At 49.4% G+C, this 17,535-nt stretch overlaps 2 protein-coding genes across 17 annotated transcripts in view; one reads left to right on the top strand and one right to left on the bottom strand.

Annotated features, from left to right (window-relative positions):
- SPRING1 (SREBF pathway regulator in golgi 1) overlaps positions 1 to 2,104 on the bottom strand; it is a 54,573-nt gene extending 52,469 nt beyond the window's left edge. For 2 of the 5 annotated variants that reach the window (XM_055322020.1, XM_055322021.1), the window contains exon 1: positions 1,842 to 2,097. In XM_055322020.1, coding sequence (XP_055177995.1) covers positions 1,842 to 1,952 — 111 coding nt within the window. In that variant the 5' untranslated portion in view covers positions 1,953 to 2,097. Of the gene's footprint in view, positions 1 to 1,841 lie in introns of all 5 variants that reach the window. The other 3 variants (XM_055322022.1, XM_055322018.1, XM_055322019.1) reach the window with 3 other exon arrangements.
- A 96-nt stretch (positions 2,105 to 2,200) lies between these two features.
- RNFT2 (ring finger protein, transmembrane 2) overlaps positions 2,201 to 17,535 on the top strand; it is a 68,574-nt gene continuing 53,239 nt past the window's right edge. For 3 of the 12 annotated variants that reach the window (XM_055322005.1, XM_055322012.1, XM_055322011.1), the window contains exons 1-8: positions 2,201 to 2,439; positions 4,141 to 4,313; positions 4,532 to 4,624; positions 4,822 to 4,880; positions 9,579 to 10,057; positions 10,447 to 10,523; positions 13,482 to 13,582; positions 17,015 to 17,168. In XM_055322005.1, coding sequence (XP_055177980.1) covers positions 4,290 to 4,313; positions 4,532 to 4,624; positions 4,822 to 4,880; positions 9,579 to 10,057; positions 10,447 to 10,523; positions 13,482 to 13,582; positions 17,015 to 17,168 — 987 coding nt within the window. In that variant the 5' untranslated portion in view covers positions 2,201 to 2,439; positions 4,141 to 4,289. The other 9 variants (XM_055322016.1, XM_055322009.1, XM_055322014.1 and 6 more) reach the window with 9 other exon arrangements.

Genomic DNA, 17,535 nt, shown 5'->3' with positions numbered 1-17,535 from the left:
AGAAGCAGAGACCTGCTGGTGGGCTACTGTAGTAGTCCAGACAATGTAGCCTGACCTCGGGAAGCACCAGGAACCCAGTGACAATGAGGACAAAATAACAGAATAAGGATACACTGTGGAGGCAGAGGCAATGTTTTGGATGTGGGGAGTGAGAAAAAGAAGGAAGTTATTTGTGGCTCTTCTACCTGGTGAACAGTAATGCCACTGAGTGAGCCTGGGAAGACTAAAGAGGAACTGTTGGTGATGGAAAATCAGGAGTCCTGATTTTTGGTTTTTAAAGATTTTATTTATTCATGAGAGACACACAGAGAGAGAGAGGCAGAGACACAGGCAGAGGGAGAAGCAGGCTCCATGCAGGGAGCCCGATGCGGGACTCCATCCCAGGACTCCAGGATCATGCCCTGGGCCAAAGGCAGGCGCTTAACCACTGAGCCACTCAGGCGTCCCAAGAGTCCTGTTTTGGCCAAGAATGAGAAACCGCTGACACATTCAAAAAGACGTCAAGCAGGCAACTAGATAGAAGAATTGGGGGTTTTCTGGATAGATCTAGGCTAAAATTACAAATCTGGGCATCAAGAGCACACAGCTAGAATTTAAACAACGGCCCAAAAATCGCCTGGGTCAGGTAGGGAGGAATACAGAGATCTGAGTCCTGGCTCACTAGAATACTCAGAGGTCTGCCAGACAGAGAAGGAAAAACACGTGACAACAAGCAGGTGACTGTGAGGTCGCAGAAAGCACCAGTCCCAGAAGCACTTAGTTCTTGAATGTCACAAACACATCCTAAGGTAAGAGGTGGGGTACAGCTCCGCATCTTCCCCTTCTGCAGCTCCTCCACTGATCCTATTAAACTAAGGTGACCACGTAGTTTATTTTATGTTCATTAATATATTTTACTTATGATCGTGATCCTTGAGACCATCAGAGCAACAGCATAAGCCGGTATTGCACCCACACACTTTGGGCATGTTCACCCTAAAAACTGAAAAGGCTCAGACCCGACTCCTAAACAAACTTCCAACGCTTTGGTCACACTTCCCACATTGCCTTTTCTTCCAGAAATTCTCACACGGGAGAAAAACTAAGTGGATGGGGAGGTGACCAGAGATTTTCATGCGGGACGCCGGGGTGGCTCAGTGGTTGAGCAGCTAGCTAGCTGCCTTGGGCTCGGGTCGTGATCCCGGGTCCCGGGATGGAGTCCCGCATCCGGCTCCCTGCAGGGAGCTTGCATCTCTCTCGGCCTGTCTCTGCCTCTATGTCTCCCGTGAATAAATACATAAAAATCTTAAAAAAAGAAAAGCAAAAGAGGAAAAGAAAAAAAGAAAAGTTCATGCAACCAAGTTACGCACAGAAAGGGAACCTCGCGGGTCCTGCTGGGTCTCCCAGCTGGGTCACTGAGCCCCCAGAGTAAACGCAGGCCCGGCACGCCAGCGCTGGCCTCGCAGCTTGGCTACCCACACCTCCGACCCGCCGAGCCTCCGTTTCCCCCGCTGCCACGTGGGGACGCCCGCTCCCCACGACTGCCGGCGGGGCGACGCAAGAAACGCACGCCCCTCTACGCTCAGGGGCCGGCAGGTAGAAGGCACACGGAGGCAGTAAGGCTGGCAGCCCCGGCCCGGGGCCCGGAGACCTGGGTTCGAGTCCCCGCGGGGCCCCCGGCCGGGCAGCGCCTTCTAGCTCCGGCACCAACGGAACGGGCAGGTCTCGGTTCCGGCGCACCGGCCCCTCGGACACACCCGCAGCGCGGCCGCAGAGGCGGCTCCCCCCGCCCCGGAGGAGAGCCGGGCGGGCGGCGGGCGGCGGGCGGGCGGCGGGCGGGCGGCGGGCGGGCGGCCACTCACCTGCTTGAAGGTGCTGCTGAGGAAGTAGACGAGCGACAGCCCGAAGACCAGGGCGAGCACCCACCTCTTCCGGAGGAGCCGGCGCCACACCATGGCCGCCAGGTTCACCATGCCGGCGCGGACGCGGGGCGCGGCGGCCGGGGCGCGGAGCGGGGCAGGCCCGGAGCCCGGGCGGCATGGCCCCTAGGCGGCCCGCGGCCCCATCCCCCGCGGCGGGCGCCGGCCCCCCGGCCTCCAGCCCAGCCAGCTCCCGGCAGCCTCCCCGCGCCGCCCCACGTGACCCCGCGCCCCGCGCCCCGCGCCCCGCCCCCCGCCTCCGCTCGGCTCGCGTCGCCCACCTGCCTCGCTCGGCCCCTCCCCATTGGTCCCTGAGAAGCGGCCGCCTCCTATTGGCTGAGCCGCGGAAAGGGGGCGGGCAATCGCGCGCGCGCCGCGGGAGGAGCCGCGCCGCGGTCTTAGCGCCGGGCCGCGGCCACCTGCGAGAAAACCCGACCGGAGGCCGGAAGCCCTCGGAAGTCACGTGCTCCCCGGGCCGCGCGAGTGATTGGCTTGGGAGGACGCGAATGATGCCGCTGTGATTGCTGAATTGTCCGGGCAGGTAAAAAAGAGAAGGCGCTTTTCCCCTCCAGAACGGTCCGCGTCGCCGCCTGCCCTTGCAGTCCTGGGGCGTTTTGTGCTGAACGTCGGTTGCGGGGATGAGAGATGCTCGCGGCTTTGTTCCGCAAGCGCACCTGCCGGCTGCCCGGGCGGGGACGCAGGAGATGCCCTCGCGTGCCTTTCGGTGCAGTCGTGTTCCGGCCTGGGGGCGCAACTTAGAACAAAGCGTGCATTGAGAAGTCTCAGGGTGATTCTTCACGGGGATGTGGTGCAATGAATGGAGCGGAGGCTTAAGGGGCGTTTCATTCAGTCATTCGGAGGCATTTTACGTGCAGAATTTTATTCCTGAATGCAATAATGGGATGATTGTGTGTCGTCTGCTCCCAACAGTGAATCTGAAGCCCCTCGAGAGCGAGCATCTGAAAGTAGAATCTTGGGCATGTGATTTAGGGAGCTGTGTCAGATTTGAGATTTGTATTTTGGAGAGGCTGTATTTTATTTTCCCCAAGGATCTGCAAGTGATGGGGAATCCTTGGGAGGGGGCGTTAAGGTGACCTTGCATGTTCTTGAAAAATATTTACATAATGAGCTTTGCTCCATGATGTGAAAATGGTGCTACTGACCCGTTTCTTTTCTTTTCTTTTTTTTTTACTGACCCGTCTCTTAACAGATTTTCCCAAAGAGAAGAGAGGTTTAGCCAGTGAATTATCTCTAATCAGTGGTCCTAGTAATGCCAGTGCTGTCCCTAGAAGAAGGTGGTCAGGATTAGGAAATCATTCAACAACCAATTATGATGTCCTTAACTAAAAGATACCATCTTTGGTCCTGTTACCAAAAAAAAAAATATATATATAATAATAATAATAATAAAATAAAAAAAAATTCAAGTCTCAATCTATTCATGGAAAGTTTACAGCTTTTATTTTCTAGGGTGAAAGTTTAGGGAAGGAGGAAGGGATATACAAAAAGGTAACTGAGACCCACAGATAGGTATTGAATAAATTGTTGAATATTTATTTGTTGAATGCAACTCTGTGCGGGGCAGTGTTCTGGATGCTGATGTACAAGAGTGAGCCAGACAATAGGATCCCTGCTTCTGTGGCATTTACATTCTAAAGGATCATAAATAAGCAAACATGTAAGTAAATAAGTAATATAAATAAAACAGGGCAACATATGGTGACTCAGGAGGATGTGAGGAGAAGGCTTCTGGGAGGAGGTGACATTTGACCTGAGGGAGCTACACAGAAGGAACAGCATTCAAGGAACAGAGAACAGCAAGTACAAAGGCCCTGAGGCAGAGACAAGCCCACATGTTTGAAAATCAAAAAGACCAGTGAGGCCGGTGGGGAGGAGTTAAAGGAAGAGTAGAGGAAAATGAGATTGGACACGGGTGAAGCTGCTTTGGGCAGAACCTGTAAGCAATGAACAGAGTTTGGATTTTATTCTGGTTATAATCAGAAGCCATTAGAGGGCCTAATACATATTTTCTGTGTTCCCCAATCAGGACTCATAGTTTGACAATAGGACAAAATATGTTAACACAGTATCCTCAGGAGTCCTAAAGAGGGATCATTGAGAGGCTAGCCAGATGTAAGGAGCAGATAGGACCATGTGCTTAGAGCTACCCACAATGCCCTAAGACATTCTCAGGTTCAAGCTATCCCACAGATTGTTCCCTGAAGTGTTCTGTTCCCTCCAGGGTTTGGAGGCTGATAAGCTCTGGTGACCTGTGCACCTTCTGGAGGAAGAGGAGGGAGAGGCCTACTTTCCCTAGACTCTCGTGGTCACAACCCCATCCGAGCCCTGAAGGCCCACCTCAGGCGTCATCAACATGGAGTTCTGAAGTCCATGTGGCTCCTCACAGTGAACCAGGTGACATGTGTCCATGAGAATTCACATCCTTATTCCCACTTTATTAAACGTGAGGGCTCTTAGGTAGCTTTGGGTTTCAGTCACTCCATACCCCCAGCATCCCAGTTTATAGATGGAGAATCTGAAGCCACAGAGAAGTAACTGGTTGGTCCAAGGTCACATGGAAGGTTAGGAGTAGCATCAATTCCAAAACCACGCCTTATACTCTCATCCTCCAGCACCAGCACCTCTTTACCACACATTTCACCGCTGCCTGTCACATGAGGACTTTCTCCGCTTCTTGGCCTCAACATCCGCATCCACCAGATGGGGTAATAACACTTTCCTCACTGGGACTGAATGTTGAATTAAGGGTCCGATGACCTAACAGATGCAAGCAGGGTTTGCAGAATGTCAGCTCTGGGGATGCGAGGTAGGAGTAATAATACTTGTTTACAGTTGCCTTGGCAGTCCAGCCAGCAATGGGAATGTTGAGAGACTCTGGCTCATGCCCTCTGTTGACTTTCAGGTCTTAAGGAAAATGCAGAGGCGCCACAGCAGTAACACGGATAACGGTCCACCTGAAAGGTAGGTAGGACCTCTCCTGGTTTCATTCCATCTGGAGGCTCTGGGCTTCAGTTGGTCTGCAGCAATCCAAATCTCGATCCAATGAGACCTGCCTCTCAGAGTTACTTGTGAGATGAGCAAAGGAGATCTGGTTGGAAACAGCTTTGCCCAGTGATGGCATATACTCCTCAATGCACAGCAGCTTGCTATTGCATTTAGGGTAATTCCTAAAGCCTGTGTGACAGGCAATCCACCTGAGTCATTGCATCAATGATTGTTCCCACAGATTTTACCTTACAGAGGTGAGTGAGTGAGGACATAGAGAAGCTAATGGCACTGAAAGATTTTTGTTACTTACACTTCCCAAGAGAGTGGGGCACACCTTACTAGACAGGCCCTCACGGGGAAGCAGGAGGCAGCTGGGAGGCAGTCTAGTCAGGAGGCAGAAAGAAACAGGGAGAAAGCAGAGGCCACAGCTTTTATTGTGTGGCAGGGGAAAACACTCAGGATTGGTTTGTGTGAAAAATGTCAGTGGGCTCAGGCTATAGGGGTGTTCTCGAGTTTTCTGGTACCTGGCCCTGGGGGGCTTAGGGCAGGGGCAACTTTTGCTGGGTGTGTCAGAGTCAGGTAAGGAAGTGGTTGGGGATATAAACAACTTTGACTGTTAATTTGGTCCTCTCATTAGCAGATGCCTAAGAGACAAATAGAAAAATCCGCGAAAACATTCATGTGCTAGAATTACTGTCTAGTGAAGGCCAGGAGAGTACGCACCATGGAGGTCTGTTCCCAGACTGTGACACTGCCTGTGCTGGCACATACCTCCGAGAAGCAGGCAGCTGAACTTCTCCACCTTCACATCCCATTCCGGGTCCCCTGCAGGCCCAAGGTTGACAATGAAGTCACAGACTGTCTACCAGTCCCCTGAAGACTGAGTTTTACATCAACACTGCCCATTCTACAAGGAGGAACACTGGCCAAAATCCCAGCTTAGCCATTCCCACCCGTGGTGCGTTTGGCAAGCGACTCCATCCCCAGATCTCAGTTTCTCCATCCATAAAATGCAGATAAGAAAACAGGGTTGTTTGTAAATGAGCAAGTGAGTATGGAAATGCACAAACAGGGCATCTGGCACATAATCGCGCCTCTTGAGCTTTTCTCTAGCCTCTGAAACACAGACTCGCTGTCTGCTCCTAAAGACGACAGCAGAAAAATAATGGCCATTGTATATTGCGTGCTTACCATGTGCCACCCTCACATTAGCCTCTTCAGGTCAGGACTACTTTTACCATTATTTTTACAGTTGAGGAAACTGAGGCTTAAAGAGGGTAAGTAAGTTACTTGAAGTCACATAGCCAGGAAGCAGCAGGCTGAGTGAGATTCAGGCCCCAGCCCATTGCCCATACTTTGAGTCACCACATTATGACTGCATCCTATCTGGATGGATCCACTTCTCCTCCTGGGCTGCCTCACATTCTGACCCTGAAATAGTTAAGGTGGAAGCACAGCCTCTGTCCTCCAAGGAATATTCTTTCCCATTTAGGCTGAAATCTCAGCTGGATACTGAGGAGAGGCCCAGGGAAGGGAGGCCAGCTATAAAAAGCTCTTTGGTGGGTTGAGTCTTCCCTGGTTGTACCAGAGGCCCCCTGAGCCCAGTAAACTCAGTACTGGTGAGCTCAAGGGGGCCAGGAAGGCTTTCTAGGGCCCAATGGCAGAGAGAGGCTGGCCCCTCTGTGGGTCAGCATGGGCACCTGCCAGGACTCCTGCTTTCTGAGCTCAGTTTCTTGATGTGCAGAAAAAGCTCACGGCCCCTTGAGGGTCATAGCCATGGTGTCTGTTGTTGTTGTTATTAATATTGTTTTTATTGTTATCCCATGCCCAAGGGAGTAGGACATACATCTGCTGGGTTTTTAGCAGGCATGGGCTATGGGGTGGGAGAGTGGGTAGCCATCTCCAATCCCTCCCTTGCACCAGATTTATGATAATTTCCTCAAGTTTATGGAGCTAGAGAAGCCAACCCCAAGATTTCTCCAGGCCACCATTTCCCCTGCTGGGTTTCACCAGTGTCCTATAAGATTGTAATAGGTTTCCCACAGAATAAAAGAATCTCATTGTCAAATAAGGTTGGGTAACGCCAAGTTTCAACAGAATTGATTTTTTTCTTCAGTTGCAGGCCTTCTCAGAGCTTTGAGTTTGCCCATTCATTCATTCTTTGAAACAGTATTTATTGACCATGCTGTGTGCCCAGTGCATTGTGCTGGGCAGGAGTGACACAGTTAAGAACAATCATGATCTTCAACCTCTTGGAGCAGGGCCCAGTCTAAAGTGCTGTTCTTGGTGCTGACTGAACGTTAGAATCACCTACAGGGCTCTCACGGACTGGAGATGTCAAGGCTCACCCAGAAATTTTGATTCAGTTGGTTAACACTAGATCTTGGGCCCCTGTATCTTTCAGAAGCTTCCCTGAGTAGTTACAGTGGGCATCCAGGGTTGAGAGCCAGAGGTAAGCAGTGAATTGACACTTGGGATCAATACCATGCAGTGAGTTAGGGTACAGTGAAAACAAGAAACAAGGACACTGTCATTGTCTGGGAGGTAGGGAGGGCTCCACCCAGCAAGAGGGATTTTAGCTGAAATCTGATGAATAGGCAGGCGTAGGTTACCCAGATGGGATGGGCTGGGAAGACATCCTGGTGTCTATGCAAAGACCCTGTAGTAAGAAGCCCTTGGGTAATGAGAACAAGGCACATGATGACATTGAGTTTGAGGCCACAGAGTCCAGGACATCTGACAGTTTTGCCCCTCTGAGCCTCAGTTTCCTTATCCATAAAATGGGAATGATACTAGTCCCTATGTATAATGTTTATCTGAGCCTGCAAGAAGAAATTTAGAATGGGAAGTCCTTTTAGTGGGATAGCAAACTAATCAAATATGCATTTTTTGACAATACATCTGGGTCTCTGAGTGGACAGTAGATTATAGTGAGTCTAGTGTGATGTGCTTGGATGAAAGCTAGCGCATATTTAACTGAATACCTACTGTGTGCCCTTGGTTGTGGGGTCCAGAGGATAAGTGGAACTCAGCTCACACATTCAGTAAGGTCATGATATATTTTAAGTACCATAGGGGTCTGGGAGGCGCCTTGGCGGGAAGAGAGAGGGGAGGGAGGCTCTTTGCCCCTCTCCCTGACACATACACACCCAGCAAATCAGCTCCACTTGCATCTGTTATATACCCTGAGTTTCCACATCATGCTCCCATTTGAAAAGAAGGCAAACCCAAGAGAGATGACCTCCTGACTCCAGGGCATGGTGCTCATGGGAAAATGTACCCAGTTCAGGGCTCTCCATTCTGCTAGGGGGTAACTCTGGGCTCTCTGCTCCTCCAGCAATGGCTCTGAAAGAGCCACAGAATCCTTTGCTGAATTCTAGTATGGGAGGCTGCGCTTAGGACTACAGAAGGCAGTTGGCCCTGGAGGTTTCTCCCTAGGGATTAGAGAACATCATTCCCATGTATTGAGCACCTACTATGTGCTGAGTATGTTGAAAAGGCTGTTCTGAGGGTGCCTGGGTGGCTCAGGTCATGATCTCAGGATCCATGGGCTCCATCCCTGCATCGCAGCAGGGAGCCTGCTTCTCTCTCGCCCTCTGCCCCTCCCCCTGCTTGTGCTCTTTGTCCCTGTTAAATAAATAAATAAAATCTTAAGAAAAGGCTGTTCTAAATTTGATCCCATAGGAATTCTATCCATGAATTTTTTTTTTTTATCATCTTCAGATGAGAACAGTGAGTGCAGGGTTGCTAAGGCCCCTAGAAAGGGTGGGCTTTTCTGTTGAGTCTTCTTGAAATTATTGTCTGCTGCCCTCCAAATACCAGCTATGACCAAGGCTGGGGGACCTCTTGGAAACTGGGAGTCATTGAAGATTACAGGACCAGGGGTTCCTGAGGTTATTCTAGAATCATAGAATCTGTGCAGCCTTTTGTGTAGAGTGGTGAAGAAAGCAGGCTCTGGAGGTAATTGAATCTCTCTTGCTCTGTCCCCTCCCAGCTATGTGACTCAGGATGTGTTACTTTCTCCGTGCCTCAGTTTCTTGATCTGTAAGATGGGGTGATATTAGTACCTAATTCACAGGGTTGATAGGAGGGTTTCATGATTTCATCAACGAGAAGCCGTTAGAAAAGTACGTGTCACACTGTAAGTTTTCAGTGAAGATTATGACCCTATTGCTAGTATTATTTGTTTCAGTTTGCCAGGGCTTCTGTGATAAGGTACCGCACTGTGGGTGGCTTAAACGTTGCAATTTATTGTGTGACAGTTCTGGAGGCTAGAAGTCTGAGATCAAGGTGTGGGCAGGGTCTATTTCTTCTGAAACCTTTCTCCTTGGCTTGTGGATGGCCTCCTTTTATCCCCCAGATCCTCACGTGGTCTTCCCTCTGGGTGTGTCTGTGTCCTGATCTCCTCTTATAAAGACACTAGTCATATTGAATGAGGACCCACCCTAATGACCTCATTTTAACTTAATCACCCCTACAAAGACCCTATCTTTAAATACAGTCACTATTCTGATGTCTGAGAGTTAGGGCCTCAACATAGAAATAGGGAGCAGGGACACAATTCAGCCTGCAACAATATTGATACCTTTATTTGTGCCCCCCATTCTCCACTGGGGTGCTGTCTTTCCCTCCACCTGACTTGGTGGGGCTCTCTTTTCCCTCCTGGCCCAGAAATCGCAGCCAAGCACTCAGCTCCGAGGCGAGCGTGGATGAAGGCGGTGTCTTTGAGAGTCTGAAGGCAGAGTCGGCCTCCCCACCTGCGCTCTTCTCCGGCCTCCCTGGCCTCCCAGCAGGCAGCCTGCCTGCCACCCCATTCCCGTCCAGCCTGGTGCTGGGGGCGTCGGCTGGAGGCGGGGACGTGTTCATCCAGATGCCTGCATCCAGGGAGGAGGGCGGGAGCCGGGGCGAGGGGGGCACCTATCACCACCGCCAGCCCCACCACCACTTCCACCACAGTGGCCACCGCGGGAGCTCGCTGTTGCAGCATGTGGGCGGGGACCATCGTGCCCACTCGGATGAGGGGGGTGACGAGCAGCCGGGGACGCCCGCCCCTGCCCTGTCCGAGCTGAAGGCCGTGGTCTGCTGGCTCCAGAAAGGCCTGCCCTTCATCCTGATTCTCCTGGCCAAAGTGTGCTTCCAACACAAGCTCGGTGAGTCCAAGGGGGTCACAGGTGTGGCAGCCGGGGTGGGGCTTCATCTGCCAGGTCAGGGGCCCCCTATCCCAAGCACCAGGCAAGGCTGTAGAGGCCTTCATGGTGCATGGTGCTCAAGAATATGCAATTTTGAGTCAGACGTGGGTTGCGATCCTGGTCAACCAGCTGTGTGACCTGGGGCGAGTCACTCGCCTTCTCTGAGCCTGTTTTGTCCTCTGTCCAGTGGGGGTTGTTGTGTGTCCTACAGAAACTTCTGCTGCTGCATGGCTGGCGTGAAAGAATAAAGGGTAGTGACTTTTTAATCCCTGGTAATCCCTGCTCCCTGGTAAGCCGGGGCCAGGCCTGATGAGTCTGAGCGGGCAGCCAGGACCTCTTCTGTCCTGCAGGCATTGCCGTGTGCATCGGGATGGCCAGCACCTTTGCCTATGCCAACTCCACGCTGCGAGAACAGGTCTCTCTGAAGGTGAGTCACCTGGCCAACCGGGTTCCTAGGCTGCTGTAACATGTGACTCCAAGCTCAGTGGCTTAAAACAACAGACTTACTCCCTTATAGTTCTGTGGATCAGAAGTCTGAAGGGAGTCTCTCCAGGTGATGATCAGGTGTCAACATGACTGTTCTTTCTGAGGGTTCAGAGGAGATGCCCTTGCCTTGCCTTTCCCAGGGTCTAGAAGTCACCCACATTCTGTAGTTCATGGCCCTGTTCCTTCTCCTTTGTGCCCACAGTTTTGCACCTCTGTGCCCACCTGTCCCTGGGCCTCTCCCCTCTGTCTCCAGTTCCACTTTTAGGGACTCTTGTGACTACATCAGGCCCAGCTAGAAAATCCAGGCATCTCCTCATCTTAAGGTTAGCTGATCAGCAATCGAACTTCCCCTAACATATCTGGAGGTTATGGGGGAGTAGGATGGCACATCTCTGGGAGGCCACTTTTCTGCCTGCCACCTCCGGGCAGATCCCCACATCCTTACCCCACACCCTCCGAACAGCAGTGTCTCCCTGACATGCCCATAGCACCCTTATCAGTCTGGCTGTTCTCGCAGTTGAGTCCATCCCACTGGCGCTGCTGGTTCACCAGCTTCACCATCCAGCCTCACCACCATCATCCTGAATTCCCATCTAATCCCCACTCAGCACTAACCATGCCACACACAAAAAGCTGGGCAGGCAGCAGCATAGTTCATCTTGCAGATTTATCCCAGCATCCCAGGAGGGAGGCAGAGTCATTCTTACCTCATTTTCCCAATGAGGAGATAGTGGCTCAGAGACATCAAGTGTCTTGTGTATGAGATCACATAGTCTGTGAAAGTGGCAGTGTCCGGCTATGAACTCAGGCCTTGGGCCTATGGGCTGTGCTCCCCCCCAGATTGAAATCCCATCTCCTCCAGCCACCTGCGTGCAGTCCCTAGGATAGGTTACCTTGGGGATCTCAGTCTCTGGTGCCACCCTGGAAAATGAACCATTCACACCAATCTTATACATGCATAGAGGGGACCAAATGATGTAGTGCTTAGGAGATGTTTAGCATAGGACCTGGCATATAGGAGACATTTAATTGAGCTACTTTTAACAAGCTTATGCCTTTTGCCGTGCATGTGATCCCCTAATAGCCACCATCCTCTCTGACCCATCTTCTCTCTGTCATTCTCTGGTGCTTTCTTAAAAGCATCTGGGCCTCTATAAGGCACAGAGGGCAGCTCAGTCTCCATTTGACATATGAGCACATTGAGGTCCAGAGCTAGGCGTGGAGCCAGAGGTTCTTCTTGACCCTTGGTCTTATCTTCTAAATGCAAACTCCCTTCTGCTGCTATTAGAACAGCAGGTTGATCAACACCAGAGTGGGACACTTTTGGGGCTGGCTCTCATATGCAGTAACATTCCAAATGGTGCCTTGGCTTAAATTTTAGTGGTCAGAGGATTCCAATATCCATGAATAGACTTTCTAGGTAGGCATCCTTGAACCCTCTGAAGACACAGCTGGTGTTGCCTATTTTCTGTGAAATATCAGCTTATTACTAGAGAACTCTCCCCTTTGTCCTTCAGAGTTTGGCTTTTCAGGGCATTGCTAATTCTCTCTTTGTATTCCACCTTTGATTTGGATTTACAGGGGGATTAAGCTGGAATCTATTATTTATTGGCGTAATAAGGGCTGCCTTGCAGATTATTCACATTGATAAGAGCAGTTGGTTGGATAGAGGTGGTTTCTAGGGTTATTAACCTTGACCACTCCTGGAATAATAGGTGGATGGAGATGCATTTATTTTGTCTCCTCTATGGAAATGTGCTCTATAACCATGCATGGGGCACTGAGCTGTGTCTGGAGACAGTGGAGCATTTACCAAACCACAGAGAAGGTTCCACTGAGAAAGTTATGACCTCATCTTATTCCAGCAATGCAGCCGCCCTGATCCAGGAAAAGATGAGCTTTGGGGAATCAGCAGACAGGGGTCTGTGTGTATCTCCCAGAGCACATGGGCAGGAGCATACCCTGCCCCGTGCCTCCTCTAGAAATTCCCTGGGATGGCTCTCAGGCTGAGAAGCTGCTGGGAAACAGGAAACCAAGAAGGTTTTCCAGCTTGTATTCCTGGAGTCTAATCAGAAATGGGACTGGAGAAAGAATAGGGACAGTTTGGGGAAAGATTTTGTTGGCCATGTGTGTAAGCTTGAATTTTAACCCTATAACTGTGGCCCTGTGTTGAATGGTCAGGCTGGGATAGTAGTCCTGCTGTCCAGGCTGGAAAAAGCAAGAGCAGAATTCACTAGCCTATAGATCTGAATCTAGTGTTGCGTTGTAAAGTCTGAATCCTGCCACTTAGTGAGCTCAAAACATGAGCCCATACCAGACTGGAAGTTCACATTTATAAATTTTACTTAATCTTTAACAAAACTCCCATCTTCACATACTGAGGCTCAAAATACGTGCCCTTGAGCAAGAGCTGCTTGCCTGCTGTGTGTGTCAGGTCCTTATAATGAATGTGAACTAACATTCACTACATGCATGTACTGTTCTAAGCGTTTAGTGGATATCAATTCTTATAACTCTATAATGGAGTCTCATATGTATCCATTTTACAGATGAGGAGAAGGAAATGCAGAGCGTTTCAGTAACTTGCCCAGTCCTGTGATTACAGATCAAGGATCTGAACCCAGGTCATCTGGTTCCAGAATCTGTGCTGCTAACCACAGAGCCTTCTTGCTTTTTTCACATAGCAGGCTCTACATTTCTGTCACCTTCTCTGGGACCACCCCTTGGGTTCTAGCAGGGTGGGAAGATGTCAGTGCCCTTCCCTTCATCATCAGCCCTGCTTCTTCCAAACCTTTGAGAAAGGGAAAAGTTTCCACTTGTCAGAGAACGTTCTGGAATGTTTTGTTGTGTGCACCTTTGGTATTGCAGCATCCCTACAAATCTCTTGCTTTGTCTCCAGGAGAAGAGGTCGGTGCTGGTCATCTTATGGATCTTGGCCTTTCTGGCAGGAAACACCCTATATGTGCTCTATACATTCAGTTCTCAACAGCTGTACAACAGGTGAGCAGAGGGGTCTGGCCCCTAGTGGAAAAGTGCGTGTGGGGATGCTTTGTGGGGCTTAGGACACAACTCCTTCACTTGAGAATAATGCAGTGGCTCTGTGTCATGTAAGTTTTAAATTCCACCCTCTTGTATACATGCATGCTAAAGCAGAGCTCTCTAGTAGAAATATACCGTAAGCCACATGTGTGATTTTACACTTTCTAGTAACTACATGGTGGGTAGGTGGGAGAGGATTGGCCAGTGAGGGCCTGTAGGCTGAAACTCCAGCCAAACTTTCAAATCATGTATGTCTCTTTTAAAAATAGACTTTGAGGAATGGGCAATTTCTCCACTTTCTGGGACCACCCCATAAAAGCAATTTGGGGACTTAGTTCTAAGGCATCAACACACATCCCACACTGCATTACTGTCTGGCCCAGAATATCAAGGTCCTGGTGGGTGGAGGGTGGAGGAGGTAGAGTTTCCCAGAAACTTGGATGAATTTCCAGCTCATGCCAATCTCTGGGCATGATTACATTCGCAGGCTTAGACCTCTGTGCCCCCATCGAACCAGGGCTGAGTCAAATTGGCAGCACAGAGAGAGAAACAGAGATAGAGCGAGAGAGAGAGAGAAAGAGAAGCTTAGGAGAAAAGTAACAGAGCTCAGCCCCATTCCATAATAATGTCAGTGGTCTAGAGTGTGTTTGTAAGTAATATCCATAGCCATTACCTTATTTTACCTCCCAGTGACCCAGCGGAGTATTACTGGCCCCATTTTGCAAGTGGGGAAACTGAGGCTTAAAGAAGCTTTTCCTAATGAGTCTTCGTCCTGGTAGGCAGTCCTTGACAGGAGATTAAATCTTCTTCTTCCTAGGAGATTAAATCTTCCTAGCATTTGAAATCTGACGATCAGCATCCTTCCACTTAGCAGCTTTGTGCCATTCGGCAAATAATGGAAACTCCTTATGCCAGTTTCCTCACTTGTGAAACCAGGACCAGGTTATTCTTGCTTTATCCACCTGACAGGCTAATTATTCGGAAGACCAGATGTTAGAATACATGAAAAGTACTGGGTAAACTGAAACATTGATATATCATAATCGTATCATGATTGATATTATTTCATGGTGAATTACCGTCCTTGTTGGCAGTGATGCCTAACAAAGGGTGAAACTGACAATAAAATACATCAGTCCATTAAAGTTCATAGCAAACATTAGAAATAAGTGGACTTAGAGACACCTAGATGGTGCAGTTCGTTAAGCATCTGACTCTTGGTTTCTGCTCAGATCGTGATCTCAGGGTCCTGGGATCAAGCCCCACATTAGGCTCTGCCCTGGGTGTGGAGTCTGCTTAAGATTCTCTTTTCCCTCTGCCCTTCCCCTGCCCCCATATCCACATGTGCTTGAGCTCTCTCTTTCAAATAAATAAATTAAAAAAAAAAGTGGACTTAGCGATCAATCTGCAAAAATACTGGCCCTGCCTCTCCTCCCAAAGCAAAAACATGAAAAAACACTTAAGACGGTGGACTATAACCCAGACAGGTGAATCTAATACCAGCTGGTGTCTCAGATAAAGGTGGACGGCAGATCTCATTGTATTGCCATCACAGAAGTGTAATAGAGAAGCAGAGCATGGAAGTCAGCCGACCATCCTGAGGTCCCAGGGTAGGACAGGAGCAGAGGTAGAGAGTGCCCAGGACTGCCAGCCTGTCCCTGGGCTATAACGTGGATGGCCGTTCAAACCCAGAGGTGAGGTGTCCACCCGAGACAAGACTAGAACGTGAAAGGGACACAGAAGGAATCAGGAGTGGTTGCCAAAATAGATTGGTTTTTATTGATTTTGCTCCATTCTTCCTCTTTGAGGATCTTTATTATAAATAGAAATATATTTTTAAAAATAAAAGTGAGAAATAGACTGGTTCATTGCTAGGATGCTATAATAAGAGAGCCCAGTTTGTGCTAATTCCTGCCAGCCCAGCAGAATATAGCAGAAGCATTCAGAAAGCATCCACGCTGGGCTGTGTGCACTGTTCCTTGCTTTATGGGGGCACAGAGAGGACTTGATGTGGCCTTCATTCAGAGCCTTGAATCAAGCAGGAGGAAAAATGAGTGGACCAGCACAGTTGGGTGCTGGTTCCTATCCTGGCTCCCATTCTCATCAAGAGCCATGGGCAGGTGACTGTATCTCTTAGGACTCCAATTTTTCCAGCACAGATTGGAATAATCACAGAACCTGCCTCATAGAGTCTTTGGGAAAATGAAATGAGTTAAGACATGTAAAGTGTATAGAATAGACCGGCATGATGTGAACACCCAAGATAACTTAGCTATTATATTATTATTATGAACAACATCATTCTCAGGTGGTAGAGAGCAGTGCTACTCAAAGCATGGTCCATGGACCAATGTCAGGTGCAGAATGGCTTGTTGTCTGTGTTTAACAGGGCAAGTACAAAAACTGAGCGTGAAGTTAACTTACCTGGTCACAGATCAGTAAAATAGGTTTACATACTCCAAGTATAGAGTATAGAGTATGGCTGCTATAGAAAAAGATCCAAAGCATTAACCACAGCCAGGATACCTGGGTCTGAATTCACCTTTATCTTTTAGTATTTGTAGGACCTTGTGCATGTTACTTTAACTTTCTGTGCCTCTGTTTCCTCATCTGCAAAATGGGTTTGTAACAGTGCCTACCTCGTAGAGTTGCTCTTACTGTCACTGCTGCACGGCGGGGTCCATAGGTGTCTATTATCCCATTGATTTCCACCAATAACACTATGAAGGAGGGAATGAGTCCCATTTTGCAGATGAAGACATTGAGGCTTACAGAGATAACATTATTTGCCCAAGGTTCAATAAATGGAGAAAACTGGATTCAAGTTGTGGGTCTCTCTGATACTAATGCCCAAACACTTACCATGCCGTGTGACCTTAGGCAACTTATTCCACCTCTCCAAGCTTCAGTGCTTCATTTATAAAGTGGGAATAAGCGGTGTTCACTGTGCAGGGCAAAGAGATACAATAGATAGAGGGCTTAGCACAGTGCCTACACATCAATTCCCCTCCTCCAAACATAGTGTTGGCTAGCCTGCCTGACTACCTTCCTTTTCTTCCTCTTTTGAAGCCTGTTGTGGATTCTAAAATTGAAGGACACCTTAATTAATGATGTTCCTGGCCAATCTTGTTGCATAGCCCTCACGGGAACAGAGGCTCAGAGGCTAAATACCCTCTGAGGGTATCTCTAATACTGAGATCACACAGCAAGTTAGTAGCAGATTCAAAAACAGCACAAGGATGTCCGATTCCCAGTTCAGTACTCTTTTTACGGGTAATACTTACAAGCCTCCCAGAGTGAATAGGAGGAACTGCCAATGGCCAGGGATCCTCATTGAGCATCCTGACTCTCTGAACCATCTTCCCCTTTACTCCCCCCCCCCCCCCCGACCAGCCTCATATTCCTGAAGCCCAACCTGGAGACACTGGACTTCTTCGACCTGCTGTGGATTGTGGGCATTGCTGACTTTGTGCTCAAGTATGTCACCATCGCCCTCAAGTGCCTCATAGTGGCCCTGCCCAAGATCATCCTGGCTGTCAAATCCAAGGTAGGCACTGGCTGTGGCCACCCAGTAGCCCAGTCCCACTGACCATGCAGGGGATTTGGGGCACTCTCTGGAGGAGGGAAGAATAAGTGTAGGCAGAGCTGATGCCAGCATATCAAATAAACAGGGCCTGTCACCCACCTCTTACAGTTCCCTGAGCCTGAGCATGTTCTGTATTGTCCCCTTCCTCTCTTCTGCAAGGGTGCTTCTAAGTTTCATTGTTCGAAATGGCCCTTGTTGCAATTTGCCTGTAAATTTCATCTGTGCAAGGAAAAAAGCATGTCGCCATGCCCTAGGTCCTGCTTCTCCCAGGGAAGGATGGCTATCATAGGTTTCAATTCTGTGTGACTTTAGAAGCATTGTTTTTTTT

The sequence above is a fragment of the Nyctereutes procyonoides genome, unplaced genomic scaffold (assembly GCF_905146905.1).
Source record: "Nyctereutes procyonoides isolate TBG_1078 unplaced genomic scaffold, NYPRO_anot_genome, whole genome shotgun sequence".
Lineage (NCBI taxonomy): Eukaryota > Metazoa > Chordata > Mammalia > Carnivora > Canidae > Nyctereutes > Nyctereutes procyonoides.
The sequence above is the reverse complement of the archived record's forward strand: the minus strand, read 5'-3'. Positions and strand labels throughout refer to the sequence as shown.